Source organism: Macaca thibetana, chromosome 8 (assembly GCF_024542745.1).
Source record: "Macaca thibetana thibetana isolate TM-01 chromosome 8, ASM2454274v1, whole genome shotgun sequence".
NCBI lineage: Eukaryota > Metazoa > Chordata > Mammalia > Primates > Cercopithecidae > Macaca > Macaca thibetana.
The window spans coordinates 139,463,098-139,487,075 of record NC_065585.1 but is presented as its reverse complement, the minus strand read 5'-3'; the positions used below and the strand labels follow the sequence as shown (position 1 = coordinate 139,487,075).

The 23,978-nt window shown below is 37.1% G+C and overlaps 1 protein-coding gene across 1 annotated transcript; it reads right to left on the bottom strand.

Moving 5' to 3' along the window:
- Window positions 1-529: 529 nt before the first annotated feature.
- Window positions 530-1,752, bottom strand: LOC126960634 (non-histone chromosomal protein HMG-14-like). The gene has a single exon (XM_050800312.1). It carries the CDS (start codon window positions 1,699-1,701, stop codon window positions 1,399-1,401), a length of 303 nt encoding a protein of 100 aa, XP_050656269.1. The 5' UTR covers window positions 1,702-1,752; the 3' UTR covers window positions 530-1,398.
- Between the last annotated feature and the right edge of the window lie 22,226 nt (window positions 1,753-23,978).

Genomic DNA, 23,978 nt, shown 5'->3' with positions numbered 1-23,978 from the left:
TCACTCTGTCGCCGAGGCTAGAGTGTAGTGGCAGGATCTGGGCTCACTGCAACCTCTGCATCCTGGGTTCAAGCAATTATTCTGCCTCAGCCTCCCAAGTAGCTGGGATTACAGGCACACGCCACCATGCCCAGCTAATTTTTGTATTTTTAGTAGAGACAGGGTTTCACCGTGTTGACCAGGCTGGTCTTGAACTCCTGACCTCAAGTAATCCACACGCCTCGGCCTCCCAAAGGGCTGGGATTACAGGCATGAGCCGCTATACCTGGCTATATGTGTGTATTTTCTATTTGTGTTTATATTTAAGATCATGGAATACTAAGTACAGGGGAAACAAATTAGGTAAGAAATTTTATTTATTCACTGAGCCAGTAAAATGCTATCACACTTACGTGTCACATTGTGATAGGTGCTGGAGAGAAAACAAAGGCTAATATAAGGTTTCCTATTGTAAAGGGATTGCACTCGTTTTGGGAGGAGAATTATCTCAGTGTTTTTCTATGTTTTCATTAGGGCCCTGTCTGATTCAGTCAGCTGTTCAGCTCACATTTCTCAATTTCCAAATACTTGGTTTCTGATGCTCAGTATCTTTTTCTTAATTATTTTCATAATTGAGATTTTATGGTTGAGGATCAGTACAGACGTTTCAATTTGTACACAATTCTTAACATATGTAACGAAATTCTAAAAAGCCATGTATTGTAATTCTTTTTTAAAGTTATTCCAGTGACTTTCCAGCTTAAAATTTGGAAGCAAATTTTCCTTAAGAGGCTATCAAGTACCAGTATCTTCACATGTTGGTCAGCTGTTACGTATGGCCCACCAGTTCACAACTGAATAGCATGTACACTACATATTCAAATCTGTAATCTTTCACAGCACAGTAACGAAGTTATTAGGAAAACAGGACTACCACAACCAAACATGTTACAGAGTGCACACAATTTCGACAGGGAGCGCCATGATCGAGGGGTGGTTTGCTTTAGGAAACAATTCTACTAAAACACATGAGAATAGAAGTAAAATAAAATGTTCAAGACATTCAATGCAGGACTGACTCCATATTGCCATTTAATATGCTTTGTATTATAGGATATAAAAACTAACTCCCCATCTATGGAATGTTAAGCTGGCACCCGAGACAGTCAAAGCCTCCCATAATTCAATGTCCCACACTATTTTCTGGTTGTATCAAAAAATAAACAACCAGCAAATGATTTCACCTCTTAAAAAAAAGCATTTACACTTAAAAAATGGAATGAGGTGGGATTCCCTCCTTCGTAAAAATGTTTCTAGAGCTACTAAAAAACTTGCGTTTATAAAGTAGTTGATAAAAATATTCCTCTGGATTGTACAAGAAGGGAGACAGGGACCACTGGTAAGACATGGTATACGGTATTAATCAGATGTGGCTTCTTTCTCTCCTGCTTCGTCAGAGGCTGGACTCTCCTCGGTTTTCATTTCCCCGTTTTCTGCAGGTAAATCTTCTTCAGTTTCTTGCTTAGCCACTTCGGCCTGTTTTCCCTTTGCTCCCCTTTTCCCTTTTGTTTGCACTTTTTTGTCTGATGATTTAGCCTTCGCTGCTGCCTTTTTCGGCTTCGCTTCCACTTTTGCAGGAGGTTTAGCTGACAACCGCGCCCATCTCCTTTTGGGCTCTTCCTTGGCGGCCCCTTCGGCAGAGCTGACCTTCCTCTTGGGCATCCTGGCAGCGGGGAAGGCGAGAGCCTTCGCGAAACTGGGCTGCCTGGCCGCTGCCACTCCTCCCGCCGCCTGAGCTGCTGAGCGATGCTCAGTATCTTAAGAATTGCTTGAGGAAAACGCTGTAAATAAAGCAAAACCCGTAAAATTTTGACGTATAAAAAGTAGATAAAGTATACATTTTATACTACATGTAATATAAAAAATAAGTAAAAGCAAATCATATAAACCCAACATAATTGTACAATCCACAAATTTTCCTCAAACAATAAAGTCAGGGTATTTTTTCTCCCATGATGTTTTTGGAGCCTGACGTCCTAGAAGTTGCTATGTTGAAGACATCTGAAAACAATGCTACCATGTGCTGTCAACATCCAAAGTTTCTTCAGTGTGATCAAGGGTACACACATTTGCTACAAAGGAAATTTAACTAAGGTAGAAAAACATCTGGCAAAGTGAAACTTCTAAGAATAAGGTGTTTTTAAAAATTTATTATTCAACATCCACTGTGCCCTCCCACAGCACCTTTCTTCCCTTAAACTTCAAGAAGATATAACTTTAAAGGAAGATATCGAGAATCAATTGCCAATTTAGAAGTATTCAATGACCCCAACTTCACATAATATTAAATTATTCATTCTATGGAAATAATATTTGCTTTTCTTTGGACATAATTGGTTTGTGTTTTACACATGTAATGAAGCTGTTTCTGACTTTTCCCATCTTCTATTTTTAATTCATAAGATTTCTACTTCACAGTTCCATAACCTTTAACATTTATTCATTCAATGAATATTTATTGCACGACTATCTACACTAAGCCAGGCACATTAAATAACTACTTTAGGTGACAGTAACCAGATCAATAACATAATTACAGAGTATACAAAATTTAAAAATAGGCAGTAAGCTCTCTGTTAAAGCAGACAGAAACTAAGGATATTCTGCTGATGGAAGAGTGGGTAGAAAATTCCTACCTGAGAATATGACACTTAGTTGAGAACTAAAGGATGAGAAAATATTAACCATACCAAGAACTCAGAGTAGGATGTTTTGAGACAAGGAAACAGCAGCTCGAAAGGCACAGAAGTAATATGGTAGGCATCAGGGAAATAGGACTGAATATCTAAATTAAGGAGAGGAGGCCAAATATAAAACTTAAAAGAATTCTCGTTCAACAATTCTGGGGTTCAAATATTTTCCATTTCCCAGCTGGTAGCCATGGATAATGCATTTAGCCGTAGATAATTCATTTCAATTTCAGTTTCCTGACACATAACACAGGGTTGTCAAGAGCCTGTACCTCGTGCCTGTGCTGCGAAAAATTCAGGAGGTGATGCTTGTCATGTGCCTGCCACAAGGCTGAGCATGAGATAAGAAATCAGACTCCGTTGAGGTGAAGGAGAGCATAGGAGGATCGCAGAAAGACAAGAAGTGACCCGATGGCACGGCACTGGGAGTTTAGTCAAATGGAGGAAGAGGTCCCTACGCAATTTCAAATGGAGGGATTTGATGGTATAACTTTGGTTTCAAGATGACTCTATTGGCACTGTGGACCATGGTCTAGACGGGAAGGTGGTGAATGCAATATTCTGAGATGTATGGATGACTGTAAGAGGGGGAAACTGAAAGAAACAAATCTTTAGGGGAGGCCTGACCTTTAGGGAGACTGTAGAAAAGAATAGTAGAAACTGAAGCAGAAGGTAATAAGTTGTGTCTGTACATACGGAAAATAACTTTGAATTTAGCTTTCGTAATAATATTAGAGGTTATTTTTTCATAACTGTTGTTTCCAGAGATGCAAAAAATTATCTTGCTAATTTTAAAAAAATTACAGATATCTGGGATAAATCACATGCAGAGAGAAAAAAATAGTGATTTTTCTTTCTTTTTTCTTTATCAAGCATATATAAGATAAACCTTAAAAAACATAAAACAAGCCTCTCAAATAACAACCTTAACTGTTTAAAATGATCTCCTTGACATTACCTATTTGCAAGTGACTTATTATTTGAGACAATGTCAACTGGAATATTCACAGTAACGCTTTAATTGATGTATTTAAAATGAAATAAGTTTTTTTTTTTTTTTTTTTTTTAAGAAAAAGCATTATATAAATATTACCGGGAAGTGCAGGAATCCTTGGTTGTTAGCGTTCTGCCAATTGACTGATTTAGGCAAAAAAGAGAAGTGATTGAAGGAAAATAGCCGAGAGTTTACTTAGAGGCAGCGCGCCCTGCGAGGAGAGCGAGCTCGCAGCCCCCAAGAGCGCTGCGTTTTCTGCGTTGGGTGTTGATGACGTGGAACTAACTCTTCCTTGAAGTTTCCGCCTCTGCCTTAAGTCTCCACCTTTGTTCTTTGTCTAGTTTTACTGTTACTGCCTTAAGTCCTCTCCTTTTTCCTGCCTATTCCCCAACCCCGGCTTGTGGAACCCTCCTTTACTGTTAGTCAGTGCGCATGCGTGGCAGGTTGGCCAGGCACTGCCCCTGCATTATCTCCTAGGAATTTCTTCTTTGCCATCTTCCCCTTATCAGCGTGCATCTGGCGACATTCCCACAGGTTACCTGCAGAGTGAGTGATCACTGGGCCTCTCTCAAGGGACATTCCTTCTTGCCTAGGTATTTCCCTTCCTCCCTGCTCATACCCAGCATGCACGTTTCAGGTGGTTCCTGGGTTACGAGGTTTTCCCTTTTCTCAGGGGTCACCCTCTCCTGCTCATGTGTGGCTGTCTGCCTAATCTAACACTAATAATACAATACATATAAAAATATATGTTTACAAGATTCTCAGTCAAAATGTTGAAGCGAAGACTCCGGATGTTTGAAGCTGTTCAAAGAAATTCAGAGCCCCCAAATAAAATCAAGTAAATGTAATACTTTTTCATATTTTAGTTCACAAATTAAGTCAGAGAGATGCAGGCTTACCTCCTATTTAAGGACTGTACTGTGAGACAGATCTCTATCCTCAGCCGGTGTGGGGAGGGCCACACTATGGCCTTTGTTTATAGCATCATATAAATAGCCATCAAGGTAGCCAGGGTTTTCTGTGAAATGTGGGGACTATAAAGATCACTTAGGACACAGCTCTGAGGATGATTGTGCCATGAGACATGGTGAACAGAAGAGAACGTCACAAAGTAGGTGATGTAGGAGTGCTTGAAGAAGCTGGACATGGCCATAAAGTTGTTCTGCCAGAAGCCAGCATGGAAGATTGCTCTAAGAAGGTTGGGGTGATGAAGGGAGATCAGTGATAACCTTGGTAAGAGCAATTTCTATGAAATGGTAAGGATATTCACTTTTTCATTTGTTTTATTATTAAAGATAGAGTCTCACCCTGTAACACAGGCTGGACTGCAGTGGCATAAGCTCAGCCAGCCCACTGAAACCTCTGATTCCTGGGTTCAAGCAATTCTTCTGCCTCAGCCTCCCGAGTAGCTGGGACTACAGGTGCATGCCACTACACCTGGCTAGTTTTTGTATTTTTAGTAGCGATGGGATTTCACCATGTTGGCCAGGCTGATCTTGAACTCCTGACCTCGAGTGATCTGCCTCGGTCCCCCAAAGTGCTATGTAGGATTAGGCCCCCCAAAGTGCTAAGATTACAGGCATGAGCCACTATACCTTGCTGCCAGTTTTTAGTTTGTTCATAATTGTGGGAAATTAATACATGAAAACTCTGAATATTGACAATTTTAAGTAGTTTGGTTATTTCAAGTATGAGACAAAGTTGAGTCTGTTTAACATCTCATTAAAAGGATCCAAAGAAAAGAAGGGGGAAAAAGTAGAGATTACAAAAGAGAATAATGCATAACAAATTGTAGTCTACAGTAAAACACTCTGTGACCTACATTCACCTAGTACAACTGTCACTGCAATTCACATAGTCTGCAAGTGTAGAGATTCCTTTAAGAAAGGATTAACAATTAAATGTTTTTGTCTTCCTTAAAATTCCGTAGACATATCCGAAGGGTTAAGAGAGTCAAATTATTTTGTGTATGCAATCTTGTAATACAGAAATATAAAAATTAATTACAAAATGACAGTGTTCAAATAATTATTTTAAATTGTCAGATTTCAATAGAGTAATTGAAAGAAAAAAAGAACATATTTTTAGGCTGTAATTATAATTTTATGACATCTAGTTGCTGACCTTAACAACTAAGATATTGTAGAGTGTTTTTTTACAAAACAATCCAAAACCTCACAGGTATCCTTAAAATTTAGAAAGGAGATAGACTATTTCTCAACCAGAGAATATAATATTCAACAGCAATACTAGGACCAAGTCTGCAGCTGGCTGATAAGAAGGACAATGACAGCAATACAGCTCAAAGTGGTTCCAGGGAATATGAACTACTTAAACTGAACACAATATAAAATCTCAAACTATGTCAGCACATCATGAGAAAATTATTTTAGAATGCATATGCAGAGGAATTAGGGAATAAGGTTGATGTAATGTGGAAACTAACAAAATTCAAGAGTGTAGGACAAGATTCAAGTCTCTTAACGTGATGCCTCTATTGTCCAAATATTGTCATTGTTGTTAAATAACTTGAAGCAGTGATGTGACTGTGAAATTGGAAGTGAAATCAAGTCTTTCCTTCTTTAAAGTAAATATATTCAGCAGGGCATTTTCATGGAGGAGTATGTCCTTGGGAAAAGTAAGATGTTCAGGTTAAATAGAAGATGGTGTCATTGAAATCATTCTCATTTTAAGATGCAATTACTCAGCTAGCATGTGTTATCTGGATTTATTCATGGCTTCCTGGGTAGAAGTTTAAACTAAATACTTGAGTAGAATGTAATCTTGAAATATTTATATGTTCAATGAGACTAATAGTTGAGAGATGCTTCAACAAAGTCTGTCCTAGAAATTTAACCTTGGTAACTATGCTGCTGAAATATAGACAGTTCTATAAAAAATAGTTTTAGAAAGGAAAGTGTCTCATTATGATTTACTATAAGGAGAAAATCTTTCTTTTATTTGCCAACTCCTTGTATTTGTGTTCAAATTTAGAGACCTATTTGAAATTATATTTTCTTTTATATTAGAAATTGCTTGTTTCAGGAGCTAATTTGTGAACAGAGATATTCTGATTTTACTTGTTAAATGATGGTATTATAAGTGGTAGAATAAGGACCCATAGAAAATTGTCTCCTCTGTAAAATCATGAGAATACTGATAAAGCTTGAGAAAACCAACATTTTCATGCTGTATTCCATCACCTCCTCCATCTCCATGATATCCTCAACAAACTCTCCAATGATGGTGAAAACTTGGAGCTACATTGCCTCAAAAAGAGTGAGAACAGAGTTGAAACTCTTCTGCCTGATAGTTCCCTGGAACACCCACCGCGAGCCTTGTCAATTAGTTGACCTGACTCAGTGTCTCCAAGTATGAAGACCTTCTCTTTAAAGGGATTTGTCAAAACAATTAGTGGCAATTATTTAACATTACATCTGCCTGAGACAGAGAAAACATTGAGAGCAAAAATGTAACCTAAATAAAAAACTTAAAGGGAAAAGCTGGGAAATGAAATTTTCATGGGAACTTAGAAAAGCTCTGACATATTTGGTAATGTAAAGCACATGTCTATGCAAAATGTTGTGTGCATGGTCAGGAAAGACCTAAGAAGTCTCTCACCTCTGGCTGAAGTTGAGGCTCAGCACAAGAAGAAAGGAAAAATGATGGTAAGTTGTAAACTGTCCAACAGAGAGGTGAAGGCCTGCCTCAACATTCATGTGGAACCCTGTGGCAAAGACTGGGACACTTAATGTTTTCAGGTATTTGAGGAAATATACCCAATCATAAGCTGACTCTAAGCTACTCAAGCAGTTTTCAGTGGTTACATACAACAGAATACAGACTTCACAGAGTTATTTCAGAAAATTCACTAAACAAACTTCGAGAACAGCAAAGTTGGAGAGGAAGTGAATCCTATCAACTAAACTTTCCTACTGTATTATTTATGTCTTGTTTTCAACAGAAAATTTTGAGACAATAAACAGAAAAGAAATGTGTATATACAAGGAAAAAAGGAATATGTAGAAAGTGTCTACAAAGAAGCCCCTACTTTGGATTAATTAGGCACCAATTTTAAATCAGCTGCTTTTCATTTCTTTAAACAACTAAAGGAAATCATGTCTAACAAAATAAAAGAACATATATCAAAAATATCTCACCATAAAGAGAATATCAATAAAGAAACATAAATTTTATTTTTATAAAAGAGCCAAATATAAACTCTAGTGTTAAAAAGTATAATATGTGAAATGCAGATTTCACCATGAGAGCTTGACAGCAAATCTGAGCTCACAGAAGAAAAAAACTCCATGAGTTTGGAGGTAGGTTTGTTGGTATTGATTATCCAGTCTGAGGAACAAAAAATAATACTGAAACAAGAAATGAGCAGAGCCTCAGGGGCCTATACAACATCAACTGTACTAACATATGCATAACAGACTTCCCAAAAGAAGAAAAGAGAGAGAAAATGGGAAGAATAAATATCTTAAAAATGGCCAAAACCTTGAAAATAAAATATGAAATATTAATCTTACATGTAAGAAGCACAGTGAACTCCAAGTGAATAAATTTAAAGCGATCCACACTTAGATGCATCGTAAAATTAGCCAAAGACAAAAATAAAGAGTAGCAAAATCAATAAGTGAGAAGCAACTCATTATGTATGAGAGAGAGTCAAAAGATAAACAGCTGATTTCTCACCAGAAGCAATAGGGGCCATAAGAAAATGGAATGGCATATTCAAAGAACCAAAAGAAAAACACCAGTTAACCAAGAATTCTATATCCTGCAGAACAGACCGTTAGAAATAAAAAAGAGATTAGAACACATTTAGTTAAACCAAAAAAAAAAAAAGAGGATTTGCCTCTTGCACCTCTGTCGTGTAAGAAATGTCAAAGATAGTCCTTCAGATAGAAACAGTAGGATGCTAGAAAGTAACTCAAATCCACATGAAATGATGAGCAATGGTGAAAATAATTACATAGGTAAAAATAACAGAGATTTAAATTTATTTTGTTTTATTGTAACACTTTTTTTCTCCTATCTGATTTAAAATACTACCACATAAAACAATAATAATAAAACTGTGTTGATGGAATTCAGTGTACAAGAACATAATTAGTATAACAATAACATAAAGGAGGTTAGAGGGAATTGAGCCACATAGGAGCTCATGTTTTGTATACTAATAAAACTTAGTTGGTGGTAATTCAAACTGGATTATTATAAATTAAATTGTTAGGTGTAATTCCAAGGCAAACAGTAATAAAATTACTCAAAAAATAGGAAAAACAAAGATAACAAATTAGTACACTATTAAATATTCACTTAACACACAATAAGGCTGTGATGGAAGAACAGAAGAAGCAAAAAGACATAAGACATATAGAAAATGGCAGATGTAAATTCTGCCTTATCAATAATTACGTTAAATGCAAATGGACTAGTCTTTAATCCCGTTTGAATTGATTGTTGTGTAAGGAAGGGGTCCGGTTTCATTTTTGTTTGCATGTGAACATTAACTTTTCCCAACATCACTCATTGAAGAGACTATCCTTTCCCCATTGTGTATTCTTGACAATTTTGTCAAACTTACAAAATATACATGCATACAAAGGACATAAGGAAACTTTTGGAGGTAATGGCTATGCCTAGTATTTTGATTGTGGTGAAGATACTACAAGTGTTTGCCTATGTCCAAAATTATCAAATTATGCATATTAAATACATGCCATTATTTGTATGCCACATATTTAATAGAACTGTTAAAAATGCAAATAAACTAAAAACAGCATCAAAAGGCAGAGATCAGCAGAATGGATAAAAACATAATTCAACAATCTGTTAGTTACAAAAGATGCATTTTGGCTGGGCACAGTGGCTCATGCCTGTAATCCCAGCACTTTGGGAGGCCAAATTATGCAGTGTTACGAAGTTAATAAAAATATGTCTAAAGCTTTCTTTTTATGCATGTTGTATATGTCATGGAAGTTACCAATCACACTGGTTTGGAAAGCATCTCACTTTAATACTGCAAACATTTATTTTTCCAGGTTAATATTTGCAAGGCTTCAGAGCACACATTCCTATGCATTCATTCTCTTTGCCTTCCTGACCTGAATTCCAATTTCCTCCAACACTGGGCACTCCTTTAGTCAAAAGGTGAGATTACTACTTCACTCCCAGGACAGCTTCACGTAAGCATCACATGGACTACCAGGATCCGCTGGACCAACCACCTATCAGATCTACTGTGAAAGGATATGTCATCCTGCAGCTAGCCCCAGAAGAAGATGCTCAGTTTCTCTGTGCTTATTTTTAACCTCATTCTCCACCAGTGGCACATGTGGCTGAAAATAACCATAATACCTTCAAGGAGGATAGGATTTTTTCTTTATCCTTTCTGTTTATTTTTCCCTACCCTGATACATTTAGATCACTTCCCTGACAGTTACTCATTTTCCTACACTGCTTTTTTTTCTTCCCCTCAACACATCTGTGAATATATTTTAAAATACAGAGATGTGGCATATTTTCTGATATGGTTTAGCTGTGTCCCCACCCAAATCTTATCTTGAATTGTAGCTCCCATAATCCCGTATGTCATGGGAGGGACCCAGTGGAAGAAGATTGAATCATGGGAGCAGGTTTTTCCCATGCTGTTCTTGTGATAGTGAATAAGTATCATGAGATCTGATGGTTGTATAAAGGGCAGTTCCCCTGCTCATTTTCTCTTGCCTGCTGTCATGGAAGAAGTGCCTTTGTTCCTCTTTCAACTTCTGTCATGATTGTGAGGCTTCATCAGCCATGTGGAACTGTGAGTTCATTAGATCTCTTTTTATTTATAAATTACCCAGTCTTGGGTATTTCTTTACAGCAGTATGAAAATGGACTAATACACTTCCATTCACAGTTTACTTGAAGACAGGGGCCCTTAACGTGATCTACACAGATCACACATATCAGCATTATCTGGCAACCTGTTAAAAATGCACATCCACTGCACCCAAGACCAATAGGATTCATCTAAAATCCTATTGGGTCAGAAGCCCTAGGGTGGGCCCAGCTCTCTGTCTCAGCAGTTCCTTCAGGGCTTCTGCTGCTCACTCACATGTGAGAGCCTCTGCTCCAAAGTTACAATTCCCAATCAACCTTAGTAAACACAAATTCCCCTCCTCCTTATCATAGCACTGTGAATTACACAATGGTGATTTTTTAAAAAAAGAGTTTCCAATTTATAAAGATGAAACTGGGGCTCTACTGTTTTGTGGCTTGTCCAGATGAACTAGTTGGGATTTTGGCTGAAGTTGCACCTGCTGGGCCATTTTTCTCTGTATTGTAAATCAAAAGCTCATAGGAAAGTGTAGCATAATTCTCATTCACTCTGGCATATCCCCAGGATTCATCTAAAATCCTCCTGTTTTCTAGGTCATTTTATTTTATCTGCATGCATTAATATCCATCTAGTAAATTTGTTTCCTCAGAAAAAGAGTAGCTTGTTGATTAATAGATGGCCATTAGATATTAACATATGACATTTGGGATATTACATTTATATTATCAACTGGAAATCATTGTAAATAATTCACTATTATTATCCTTCCTGGTGATTGCATATATTAGTTAATATAGCACCCTAAATGATGTAACAAAAATGAATCTGATACTCAGTTTCTTAAAAAGAAGAAACATTTATTTTTCTCTTAAGGTGTGGTCCAGGTGATATTGATTAAGGTTACAGGTTTCACTCTCTGTGTTCAAGTCAGCTGCTCTAAAAATTCCTGGCAACTACCAACCAGTCACTGGAAAGGAAGAAGTGACAGGGCATGCATTTAAATTGCTTTCTTAGTGGCCTACTCAGAAGCAGCAGCCCAGTTCATCATAATTGATGTGATCAATGGACCGTCTCATTACAATGCCGTATTTGACTCTTTTCCATCAGCACCAATAGAAATCAGAATTTGTGCAAGTCTTACTTCACAGCTACCTGTAAACCAAAAATAAAATTCAAAGACCCCTCCCCCAACCACCTGAATGGACTTCCTTCTCAGCCAGGACTCTTTTAAAATTTAACCTAAGAGACTGTTTCAGGCCATGACAGGAAGTGGATGTCAGACATGCCTCACTGTACCTCTCCGACATTAACATCAACACAGACTTTCAGTCTGACAAGAAACATTTTACAACCTGTTTTATCTAAAGTCTAGTACCTAAAGGCTTCCTTTGCAAATAAGAACTTGGGTCTCCAAAATCCTTTGTCTTAACCAAGGCATTCCTTTCTATTGATCCCAGGTCTTTAGATTAACTCAACCTATTGTCAATCATAAAAGTTTTAATTCTACCTGTAAGCTGGAAGCCCCCACTTTGTGTTGTCCCACCTTTCTGAACCAAACCAATGTATTTCTGAAATGTGTTCGATTGAAGTTTCATGTCTCCCCAAAATATATAAAACCAAGCTGCACCCTGACCACCTTGGGCACATGTTCTCAGGACCTCCTGAGAGCTGTGTGTTGGGCCATGGTCACTGATATTTGGCTCAGAATAAATCTCTTCAAATATTTTACAGTTTGACTCTTTTCATCAACACATTTTTTCAAGTTTTTGAGAGATTAAAAACAATCATAACTTTTGAGTTGCAAAGAGCAATAGAAATTACTTAATGCAAGTTCTTCATCAGAGAGGTAGAAATACTGAGACACAAATAGAGAAGAATGTTGGTTTGCACAGATGACCATGGAATCAAAATTGAAATCTCTGGGACCCATCTCCCAGGACTGTGCTTTTATCTACTGCCCATGTTGCCAAAATTTCAGAATCCTCAAAAATATTCAATGAAACACTTTTCTTTGGGAATAAGAGTAGATAAGAGAACTAATTGAAAAGTACGGTGATATGAGAGTTATAGGGGCAGTATATTTCTGAAAATAAAACAGAATGTGTGATTTAATAAACTTTGAAGTTCAAGCATAAGCATCCTTGAAGTAACTCTATATCCTGCATCTTCAAAGAAAAGTTCATAAGAACTTTGTGGAAAAGGCCAGTTCTGCAATTTCTTCATGACTTTCACTAGATAAAGAAGAATAGATATTTTTAGCAATGACAGTGTGCTGAGAGTCCCAGGTACCCTCAGATATAGCACACCATGTAGTAATTGATATAGATTGTAACTAACATTTTTCTTTGTTACTCTTTGCCTAAAGTGTTACTTTTTATAACAAAAACCTTGTCACTTGATCCAAAGCTTTTCAATCTTTCATCTGAAGTTTTGTAATTGCTCCCTCCCTGGTCTCCTCACTTTTGGCTTTATCATTCTGTAGTCTGTTCTTCCTCCATTGTCTGTAATAGCAGTATAAACAAGTAAATCACATCATATCTCCCCTATGCTCAAAATTCTCCAATGACTTTCACTCCACTTGGAAAGAAAACAGAGGTGCATCATAGTATCCAACATTCTAATCATTGGTTTCTCCCTAAGAATACCAAAAATATAGATCCACATAAAAACATGCATGTGAATATTCATTGCATTGATGTTGATAAACAAAAATGGAAACAACCCAAATATTGACAACCCAACATTACAGTGGCTGCAATGGCCATGAGACTGCCCACCCCATTCCTCCCTAAACCCCAGGCAGCATAGCTTAGAAAGAGATAGTGTCCTCTTGGGCAAAGGAGAAGGAAGTAGACAAAAGATGCTGCCTTGGAGCCCACTACTGGGGTTGCAACTGTGAGGCCCAGCCCTGGGCAGAGCCCTGCAGAACCTGACTCAGTGCCTGCAACTGTGGATGAAGCATCTGGACCCACTCCAACCCCAGGTGGAAACCTGTGGAAACAGCAGTAAGAACTACCCTCTTTAAGCCTTTTCCTTGAGAACAACACACCAACTGTAGATTTGCAGCAAACCAGGGTTTGAGGTGCCTCCTATTATGGCAATGCCCACAGGCTTAGAGTACATGTCTGCTTACAATCTCTAGAAGGATGGGAACAAGACCAGATATTGCAAACTTGCCTGAATACCTAATCCTTCAAAACACAGATGCTGTCCCATGCCCACAGCCATGAACAATGCTTAGAGAACCAGAACCTTACCAAATAGACAAGATAGGGTGTCAGAGACCAGATCCTAAGGTGTTAAAGATGTGTGACGCCTCAAAGAATTCAAAATAGCTGTTTTAAGGAAATTCAGTGACATTCAAGAATATACAGAGAAACAATTTAGTAATTTGTCAGAGAAATTTAACAGAGATATTAAAATAATTTTTTAAAGATCAAACAGAAATTTGGAGCTGAAAAATATGAGGAATCAAATGAAAATATGCAATGTGCAGCATCAACAGATGCAGAAGAAAGATTTAGTGCTCCCAAAGAACAAGCTCAAAGAAAATCTCCAGTCAGAGGAGAAGAAAGAAAGAGGAATAAAAAGAAATAAAGAAAACCCACAGGAACTGTGGGACAGAATAAACAGAGTAAATATTCTGATTAATGTCATTCAAGAGGGTGTTAAGAATGCTAAGGGGGTCAAAAGCTGTTTCAGAGAGATATACAAACATCCAAGTAGAGAAAGGTCACCAACCAGATTAACTCAAATAAGTCTATGCCAAGACATACCCTAATCAAACTTTCCAAGGTCAAAGACAAAGAGAAGATCCTGCAAGCAGCAAGAGAAAAGAAAAAAAATCATATAAGGGAGTTCCAGTTCTCCTGGCAGCCGAATTTTCAGTACAAACCCTACAGGCCAGGAGACATGTGGATAATATTGTCAAAGTTGTTAAAAACAAAAAAGTGATAAACTGCTAACCAAGAATACTGTGCTCATACTCTGCTCAGCAAAGCTATACATCAAAAATGAAGGTGAGATAAAGACTTTCTAAAACAAAAGCTCAGAGAATTTCACAGACCTGTTCTACAAAAAGAAATGCTAACAGCAGTTCTACAAACTGAAAGAAAGAGATGCTAATGTGTAGCAAGAAAACATCTGAAGGTAGAAAACTTACTGGTAAGACTAAGTATAGAGACAAATTCAGGGTACTTTAATACTATAAAGAACTTATATCTTTAGTATGAAGGCTAAAAGACAAAATTATTCAAAATAATAATAACTACATTAAATTGTTAAGATATAGGCAATTGAAAAAAAAGATGGAATGTGGAACATCAAAAACTCCAAATGTGGGGGAGAATGGAATTAAAGTACAGAGTTTTTAATTTTTAAAATTTTTTTGTTTTTAATTTTTTTTGTTTTTTGTTTTTTTTCCTAACAAAGTTAAGTTGATATTGGCCTAAAATAACTTGTTATAACCAAAAAGTTTTTGGTAAGCTTCATGGTAACTGCAAATCAAAAATGTTTAATAGGTGTACCAAAAATAAAAGCCAACAACTCAAGAAACACTACTAGACAAAGTCACATAACTACAAAGAAAGACAATAAGAGAGAAAGGAAGAAAGGAACTATTGAGAAAAAAATCTAGAAACCAAATAGCAATATGGTAGTAATAATTTTCCAACTACATGCTGCTTACAAGAAACTCACTTTACCTGTAAAGACACACATATACTAAAATTGAAGTGAAGGAGAAGTATCTTCCACGCAAATGGAAACCAAAAGGGAGTATGAGTAGCTAAGTTTATATCAGATAAAATAGTCTTTAAATCAAAAGTTTTAAGAAGAGATAAGGAAGGTCACCATACAGTGCAAAAAGGGTCAATTAACAAGGAGGGTATAACAACTATAAGTGTATATGCACCCAACATTGGAGCACATAATATATACAGGAAAAATTAATAGACCTAAATAGAGAGATAGAAATGAATACAGTAATATTAAGGAACTTCAACACCACACTTTTAGCAATAGACATACATCATCCAGACCAAAAAAAAAAAAAAAAAAAAAAAAAAAATCAACAAAGAAACAGCAGAGTTAAACTGCATCCAAAACCAAATGTACCTGAGACCAGAACATTCTACCCAGCAGATGCAGAATAAACATTCTTCTCAGCAGCACATGGGACATCCTTCAGGAGAGACTATATGCTGGCCACAAAACAAGTTTCAACAAATTTTAAACAATTAAATTGTTTCTGAACACATGCAAGAAAACTAGATATCAATAACAAGAACTTAGCACTCTACACGAATACATGAAAATTAAACAACAGTCTACTAAACAACCACTGGGTCAATGAAAAAATTAAACAGAAAATGACAACATTTTTTGAGATAAATTGTAATGAAAACACAATATTTCCAAGCCTATGGGATCCAGGAAAAGCAGTGCGAAGAGAGAAATGTATAGCAATTAATGCCTACATTAGAAAATAGAAAGATCTCAAATAAACAACTTAAAGTTACAACTCAAGAACTAGAATAACAAAAGCAAAACAAACTCAAAATAAGTAGAAGAACTGATTAAGATCAGAGTAGGAATAAATAAAATAAGGGCTAAAAACTATTAAAGATCAGCAAAACAAAGTTTTTAAAAAAAACATAAAAAATATTGACAAACTTAGAGCTACACTAAGTGAAAAAAGAAGACTCAAATAAATAAAATCAGAGATAAGAGTCATTACAACTGACACCTCAGAAATAGAAATGATCATTACAGTCTATTATGAACAACTATATGCCCAACAATTTGGAAAACCTAGAAGAAATGGATAAATTCCTGGACATATATAACTTAACATGATAGAATCATTAAGAAATAGAAAATTTAAATAGACCAACAATTAACAACAAAATGGAATCAGTAATAGAAAAGTCTTCCATTAAAGAAAAGCCCAAGGTCAGATAGCTTCACTGCTGAATTTTATCAAACACTTAAACAAGTACCAATACCAATTCTTCTCAAATTATTAAAAAAAAATAAAGTGGAGGGAATTCTACAAGGCCTAACACCAAACCAGACAAGGACACAGACACGAAAAGAAAACTACAGGCCAATATCCCTGATGAACATAGATGCAAAAATCCTCAGTAAAATATTCATTAACCTAATCTAACAGCAAAACAAAGAGATTATTCATCATGATCAGGTGGTATTTATTCCAGGGATGCAAGGATATGGAAATCAATAAACATAATATATCACATCAGCAGAATGAAGGCGAAAACCTGATTATATTAATAGATGCAGAAAAAGTTGGATGAAATTCAACATACCTTTGTGATCAAATTTCTTGAGAGATTAAGTATAGGTAAAACATACTACAACATATTAAAGGCTACATATTAAAGGCTACACAAACACCACAGCTAACATCATACTGAAGGGAAAATTGAAAGCCTTTTCTCTTTTCTCTAAGATCTGGAATAAAAAAGATACCACTTAGACCACTTTTAATAAACACAGTACTAGAAGTCCTAACTTGAAATAATCAGGCAAGAGAAGGAAATAAAGGACAATCAAATTGGAAAAGAAAAAGTCAAATTGTCCCTGTTTCCAGATGACATAATGTGATATATAAGCAACTCTAAAGACTCACTGAAAAACCGTTAGAATAAGCAAATTTAGTAAAGCTGAAGGATAAAAATATCAACATACAAAACTTAGTAGTGTTTCAACACCAGTAGCCAATAAATAATGAATTATCTTTTAAAATGAGCAAACAATCTATTTTACAACAACTACAAAAAATACAACACCTAGGAAATCATTTAACCAAAGTGGTAAAAGAACTCTACAATGGAAACTATAAAACATTAATAAAATAAATTGAGAAGACACTAAATAAATGGAAAGATAGTCCATGTTTATGGGCTGAAATAACTAATTTGGTAAATTGTTCATACTACCCAAAGTGAGTTATAGATTCCGTGAAATCCCCATCAATAGACTGATAATATTCTTCACAAAAAGAGTAAAAAGCAATTCTAAAACTTGTATGGAACCACAAAAAACCTGCAAATAGTCAATGCAATATTGAGCAAAAAGAACAAAGATGGAGGTATCACACTACCTGAGTTCACAACATACTACAAAGCTATAGTAACTAAAACAACATGGTAATGTCATAAAAAGAGACAAATAGACCAATGGAAAAGAATAGAAAGTCCCCAAATAAACCTACACATCTATAGCCAACTGTATTTGACAATAGTGCCAAGTATACACAGTGGAAGAGGAGAGCTTCTTTAATAAATGATGCTGAGAAAAGTGTATCTCCACATGCAAAAGAATGAAAGTAGACCCTTGTAGTGCACCACATATAAAAAGTAACGTGAATTAAAAACTTAAATTTAAGACCCCAAACTACAAAACCACTAGAAGAAAACATAGGGTAAAAGCTTCACAATATTGGACTAGGCAAGGATTTTTTAGCTAACACCTCAAAAACATGGGCAACAAAAGAAATATAGAAAAATTGGATTATATCAAAATTAAAAATTTCTGTACAGCAAAGGAAACAATCAACAGGTTAAATAAATGACTTACAGAATGGGAGAATATATTTATAAAATATGCCTCAGATAAGAGCTCATATCCAAAATATATAAGAAACTCAAACAACAACAAACAAAAGAGCTGAATAGATATTTATCAAAATAAGACATACAAACAGCCATCAGGTATATGAAAAAATGTTCAGCATCACTAATAATCAGGAATATGCAAATGAAGATAATGAGAAGCCACCTCACTCCAGTTAGAACGGCTACTATCAAAAAAATCAAAAGATAACAAGTGTTGGCCAGGACGTAAAGAAAAGGAAACTCTTATTCATTGCTAATGCAAAATAGAGAAGGTACCCTTCCACATTATTGGTGGGAATATAAATGAGTACAGTCATTATGGAAAATATTATGAAGGTTTCTAAAAAATTAAAAACAGATCTAGCAATGTCACTATTGGGTATATGCAAAGGAAATAAAATTAATGTACCAAAGTGATATCTGCATTCCTTTATTTATTCATTTATGTGAGATGGAGTCTCTCTCTGTTGCCCAGGCTGGAGTACAATGGCCTGATCTCAGCTCACTGCAACCTCCGCCTCCTGGGCTCAAGCAATTCTCCTGCCTCAGTCCCCCGAGTAGTTGGGATTACAGGCATGTGCCACCACATCCAACTAATTTTTGTATTTTTATTAGAGATGGGGTTTCACCATGTTGGCCAGGTTGGTTTTGAACTCCTGACCTCAAATGATCTGCCCACTTCAGCGTCCCAAAGTGTGGGGATTACAGGTGTGAGCCACCCTGCCTGGCCTCCTATGTTTATTGCAGCACCATTCCCCAAGCCAAGATATGGAATCAATCTAAATGTCCATCAACAGACAAAAGGTATAGATACACAATGGTATACTATTCAGCCATAAAAAGTAATGAAATCCTGTAATTTGTGGCAACATAGATGAACCTGGAGGACATTATGTTCAGTGGAATAAGCCAGGCACAGAAAGACAAATATTGTGTAATTGTACTCATATGTGACATTGAAAATGCTGTCATAGAAGTAGAGGGTAAAATGGTGGTTACTAGAGGATGGGAAGGGTGGCGGGGGAAATGATGAGAGACTGGTCAATGGGTGCAAGCTACAGTTAGATGGGAGGAATAATTTCTGGTGGTCTACTGGATAGCAGAATGATTAGAGTTTAAATGAACTTATTGTATATTTCAAAATGGCCAGAAGAGAGGTTTTGAGTGTTCTCATCATACATAAATAATAAATATTTAAAGTGATGGATATGCTAATTACCCTGATTTGATCATTACATAGTCTATATGTGTATGGAAACATCATGTTGCATCCCATATATATGTACAATGATTATGTGTCAATGATACACTTAAAAGATTAAATTAAAAAAAGAGCTATTGGTTCATGCTACAACCTGACTGCTTCTCAAAAACACCTTGCCAAGTGAAAAACACCAGAGACATCAACAATAAAATGCTGAAAAAGGCACAGAACAGATAAAAGGTTTTCTGCGATTGGGTTTGGGGGAAGGATTAACAGCGAAGGTACAGGAAGCAACTATTTGGTGTCATGGAAAGGTTCTAAAACTTGTTAGTGGTCTTTGTATCTTTGCATACATTAACAAACTCATTGAACTGTTTGTTAAAAATACATTAATTTTTTTGCATTATACCTCAGTAAATCCAATGAAGGAAAGAAAAGGCACGTACAGCCTTCTCTCCCAGCATTCTTTTTATTTCGTGCTGCATTTCCGTTGGACCGCTTGAAGTATATGCGGGATGCATTGCTATATTCCATGTCATCAGTCAACTTATTTTCTCCGCTAGGAACAACACTTTCCTCCCTCTGCTTATTGGGGGACTTCAAATTTCTTACCACCTATTTTCTTCCACCCATTGAACATTTGGCAGAAATTTCTGATCATCTTCTACTTTATGAATGTTTGACATTTTGAATAAACACTTACCGAACATTCTTTCACATTTTAGTATCTGTATGCATGACTTCTCAGGTTAAAAAAATTCCTCAAGTCAGGGACTCATAAGGATTTCACCTTGGTAGCCTTGGTCCATAATTTTGTGCCTAGAATGTAGGAAGTCCTCAGTGTACAGTTGCAGTATTAAATTCCTCTAAACATTGACTTCTTTTCTTGACATCTTTTACTTCTTAGTGTTAATTTTACGAGGGAGGGGGGGGGGGGGGGGGGGGGGGGGGGGGGGGGGGGGGGGGGGGGGGGGGGGGGGGGGGGGGGGGGGGGGGATTGAGAACCTCACAAATTTGAAATAACAGTGAGAATCCTACCACAGTGGGTGTCCAGGGCAGGGAGCTCTGCCTGACCCTCTTCCCTTGGGTGGGAGGTTCATTATTTGTAGGAACATCTGGATGGTTGTGTCAACTGGGCATCATCCCCTAACTTGAACCTGTGTGGGTCAGCTCTTATTTCAGAACCCCTGGGTATACTTTCACCTACCCTGACCTTCCTACATGTCACCCCTACCAAGACCCCACCCTGGAGCCCTTCTGCAGGGACTACCTCCTCCTGGGAATCCACCAACTCATGCTATGCCTCAAGGTGCCCAGGCTGGGATGGCTTCAGTGGAAGCACAGATTCTGACTGTGGAGAGGAACCTGCGCTAAGCAAGGTTCAACAGAGACCATGAGATGTGTTAGAGGCAGAGTCATTGGACAACAAATTTGCAGGCATTGAAGAGAAAAACCAATTCTCCCTTGAGAGTTTCTGAAAACTAAAGCAAAACTCATCAGAATAGAAGCCATCAGCAGCATAATTTATTCAGAGGAAGCCACCAGGTGCTAACTGAGATTTGAAAATAAATCCCTACCTTCGAAACGTCAGGCATGGCTCAGAATATAAGCAAGACTTTCCCAGGACCTGAAACGGACTTCAGCCTGCTGTATGTATTCAAATAGAGCCTGTGTCTTTAGAGTACTTTTCACATATGAAAAGTTTTAACAAAGAGCTCAAGTCATTATTAACTCTTGCATTATTTGTAAAAGTAAAATTAGTAAATGTGTACTTACGTAATTTTTCATTTCAGGATTTATTAAATAGGAAGGTTGTCAATTTGGATAGGAGGGAAAATGGAAATTAGTATTTTTTCATCCTCTTCTCAGAATCTGAAAGTTCTGCCTCTGATACAACCAACTTAAGACGTGGTCCAGTAGACCATCTCAGTTCGTTGCAACTCCTTCCTTCCAGTTATTCAGGTCTGATAGATTGAAGTAAATTTTTTCTTTGAAATACAAATTTTATGTATATTTTTTCTGCTTATATATTGTCTCTAACATTCACTTTAAAGAATGATTTAAAGAATAATAGGCTGGACACTGTGGCTCATGCCTGTAATTCCAGCTCTTTGGGAGGCTGAGGCAGTAGATCGCTTGAGGAGTTTGAGACCAGCCTGGACAACATGGTGAAACCACATCTCTAACAAAAATACAAAAACTAACCCAGCGTGGTGGTGCATGCCTGTAATCCCAGCTACTCAGGAGGCTGAGGCAAAAGAATTGCTTGAACCCAGGATCCAGAGGCTGCAGGGAACTGAGATCGTACCACTGCACTCCACCCTGGGTGACAGAGTGAGACTCCATCTCAAATAAATAAATAAATAAATAAATAAATAAATAAATAAATAAAATAAAAACTAAAAGTAAAAAGGAAAGAAGGAAGGAAGGAAGGAAGGAAGGGATTATGCAATTGTGTTTTCCTTCTTAACATTTTTCTTTTTTTCTAGATATTCTCCACCCAGGACTTGCAGAAGGACTCATGTAATACAGTATAGGGTAAACTTTAGAAATCTCTGTAGATTACAGGATCTGAAAGCAATTTTTCCAGCTTCATAAGATTTAGCCAAGAAGAAAACAGGTCACAAATAAAAGCTTGTTTCTGCTAAGAGCTGAAATTAGCAGATTTCATAAGTTGAGATTTTATAAGATTTATAAATGTTCCAAATATCAGAAGTTGGAATTCTAGCCCCTAATCCCTCAAAATGTGACCTTATTTGAAAATAGGGTCTTTAGAGAGGTAATTGAGTTAAAATGAGATCTTCGGGGAGGCTCCTAATGCAATATGACTGGTGTCCTTATTAAAAAGAGAGAGACTTAGATACAGAGACACATGCAGAGGGAAGATGATATGAAAGAAACGCAGGGAGAAGGCGTCCACCTCCAAGCCAAAAAGAGAGCACTGAGCAGATTCTCCTTTAAGCCCTCCGGACAAACCAGCCCTGATGATGTTTTGATCTTGGACTCACAGCCTCCAGAACTGTGAGACAATGCATTTTTGTTCTTTGATCCAGCCTGTGGTACATTGTTACAACAGCTCTAGCAAACGAATGCAGTATTGATTATGGAACCTGGAGGAGACATGAGAAGCAGTGTCTGGGAGCCACACGGAGGAGGGCAAAGCCAAGGGCAGGGCACTACCACGTGTGATAGGAAAGGCAGCTGAACGTTCCGGGTCCCTTTACTGCAAAGATGGGATCTGCGCACACAAGTCCAGTAATTGACAGGAAGCCTCGGAGTCCTGCATGGACGGAGCAGCAAACCTCGATACCCAGAAGTCATGCAGGCACCAGAACTCAGCAGATGCAGTGACCCGGTAGGCTGGCACCCACGGCCAAGTAATGCCTTAGAAACCGAAGCAAGGGGATGGCAGAACAAAGGGATGAACGATGCTTTCTCCATAGAAAATGCGAGTCCCTGAGAACTTCAGTCCCTTATGAGCAAAAACTGAGAGATGACTTAACCAAATGCAGGAGTTTTAAACTTAAAACAATAAAACCCCTTGAATTGGCAAGTGTTAAATGTCTTTCGTCAGTACAATGAGACTATGCTCTAAGATAATTTGAGTTTTATAGCAACAGCATTAAGTCTAAGAAAGTTGATAAATCTGAAAATTTTTAAAATATTTTACATAAGTTAAGTGTATTACAGGTCAATGTAAAGGTATGATGTCCAGAACCTAGTTAGCTAAAATGCTGAACAATTAGAAAAAAACACTGCATCTAGGCAAGAACTGTTTTTCCATGGGCCGCCAAAACAATTTCAAAGAGAAATCAAACTTTTTGGACTGTTGCTTTTGAGATATTTTGTCTGTTACACTTCAAAATCAACTGAAAACTTTACATGCATCTTGCTTTATCTTACCTATTTCATACTGGAATTTCAGCATATGCTTCCTACAAAATGTAGCATATTAAATAATTCATATTTAATTTATTAATTCATATTTAATTTATTTTTATTATGTTCTGTAAAAAGAATTTTCCACTCTGTTTCTTCCCTACCCACCCTATGCACTCAGTTTCCCCCCAACACCCTACCCACTCAGTTTCCCCCCATCCACCCTATCCACTTGGTTTTCACCCCATCCGCTCTACCCACCCATTTTGCCCCACATCCATCCTCCCCACTCAGTTTTCCCCCAACCCACTGGTCAAAATGAACTTCACAGCACATGTGTTGTATTTGCCAGATGGTCAGGGCCATCCTCCTATAAAAGGCAGGGGCTCCTTCAGCTGAGGAGTGTGCTGAACAGTTCTGCACTCACACAATTCCATCTGTCTTCCCCGCTTCACCCTTTCCATCCAGGACGTTAGAAGAAAGGAGAAACTGAATTGAATACATCCTGTTAAAATATTTGTTTTCACCTCTAGCTGTGAATAAATCCAATTAGTGCCTATATAAACATTTTGTTTAACCTGTGCAGGAGACTTATATGAGTTTATGAACCACCATTCCCATTTCCCTCACAAAAAACGTCTTTCATTTTGCATTACATTATACATTAAAGGCTTTGTTTCCAGAAAGATACTGAGTT

Coding starts and splice junctions, on each gene's coding strand:
- LOC126960634 (XM_050800312.1), bottom strand. CDS start 1,701: ATGCCCAAGAGGAAGGTCAGCTCTGCCGAAGGGGCCGCCAAGGAAGAG.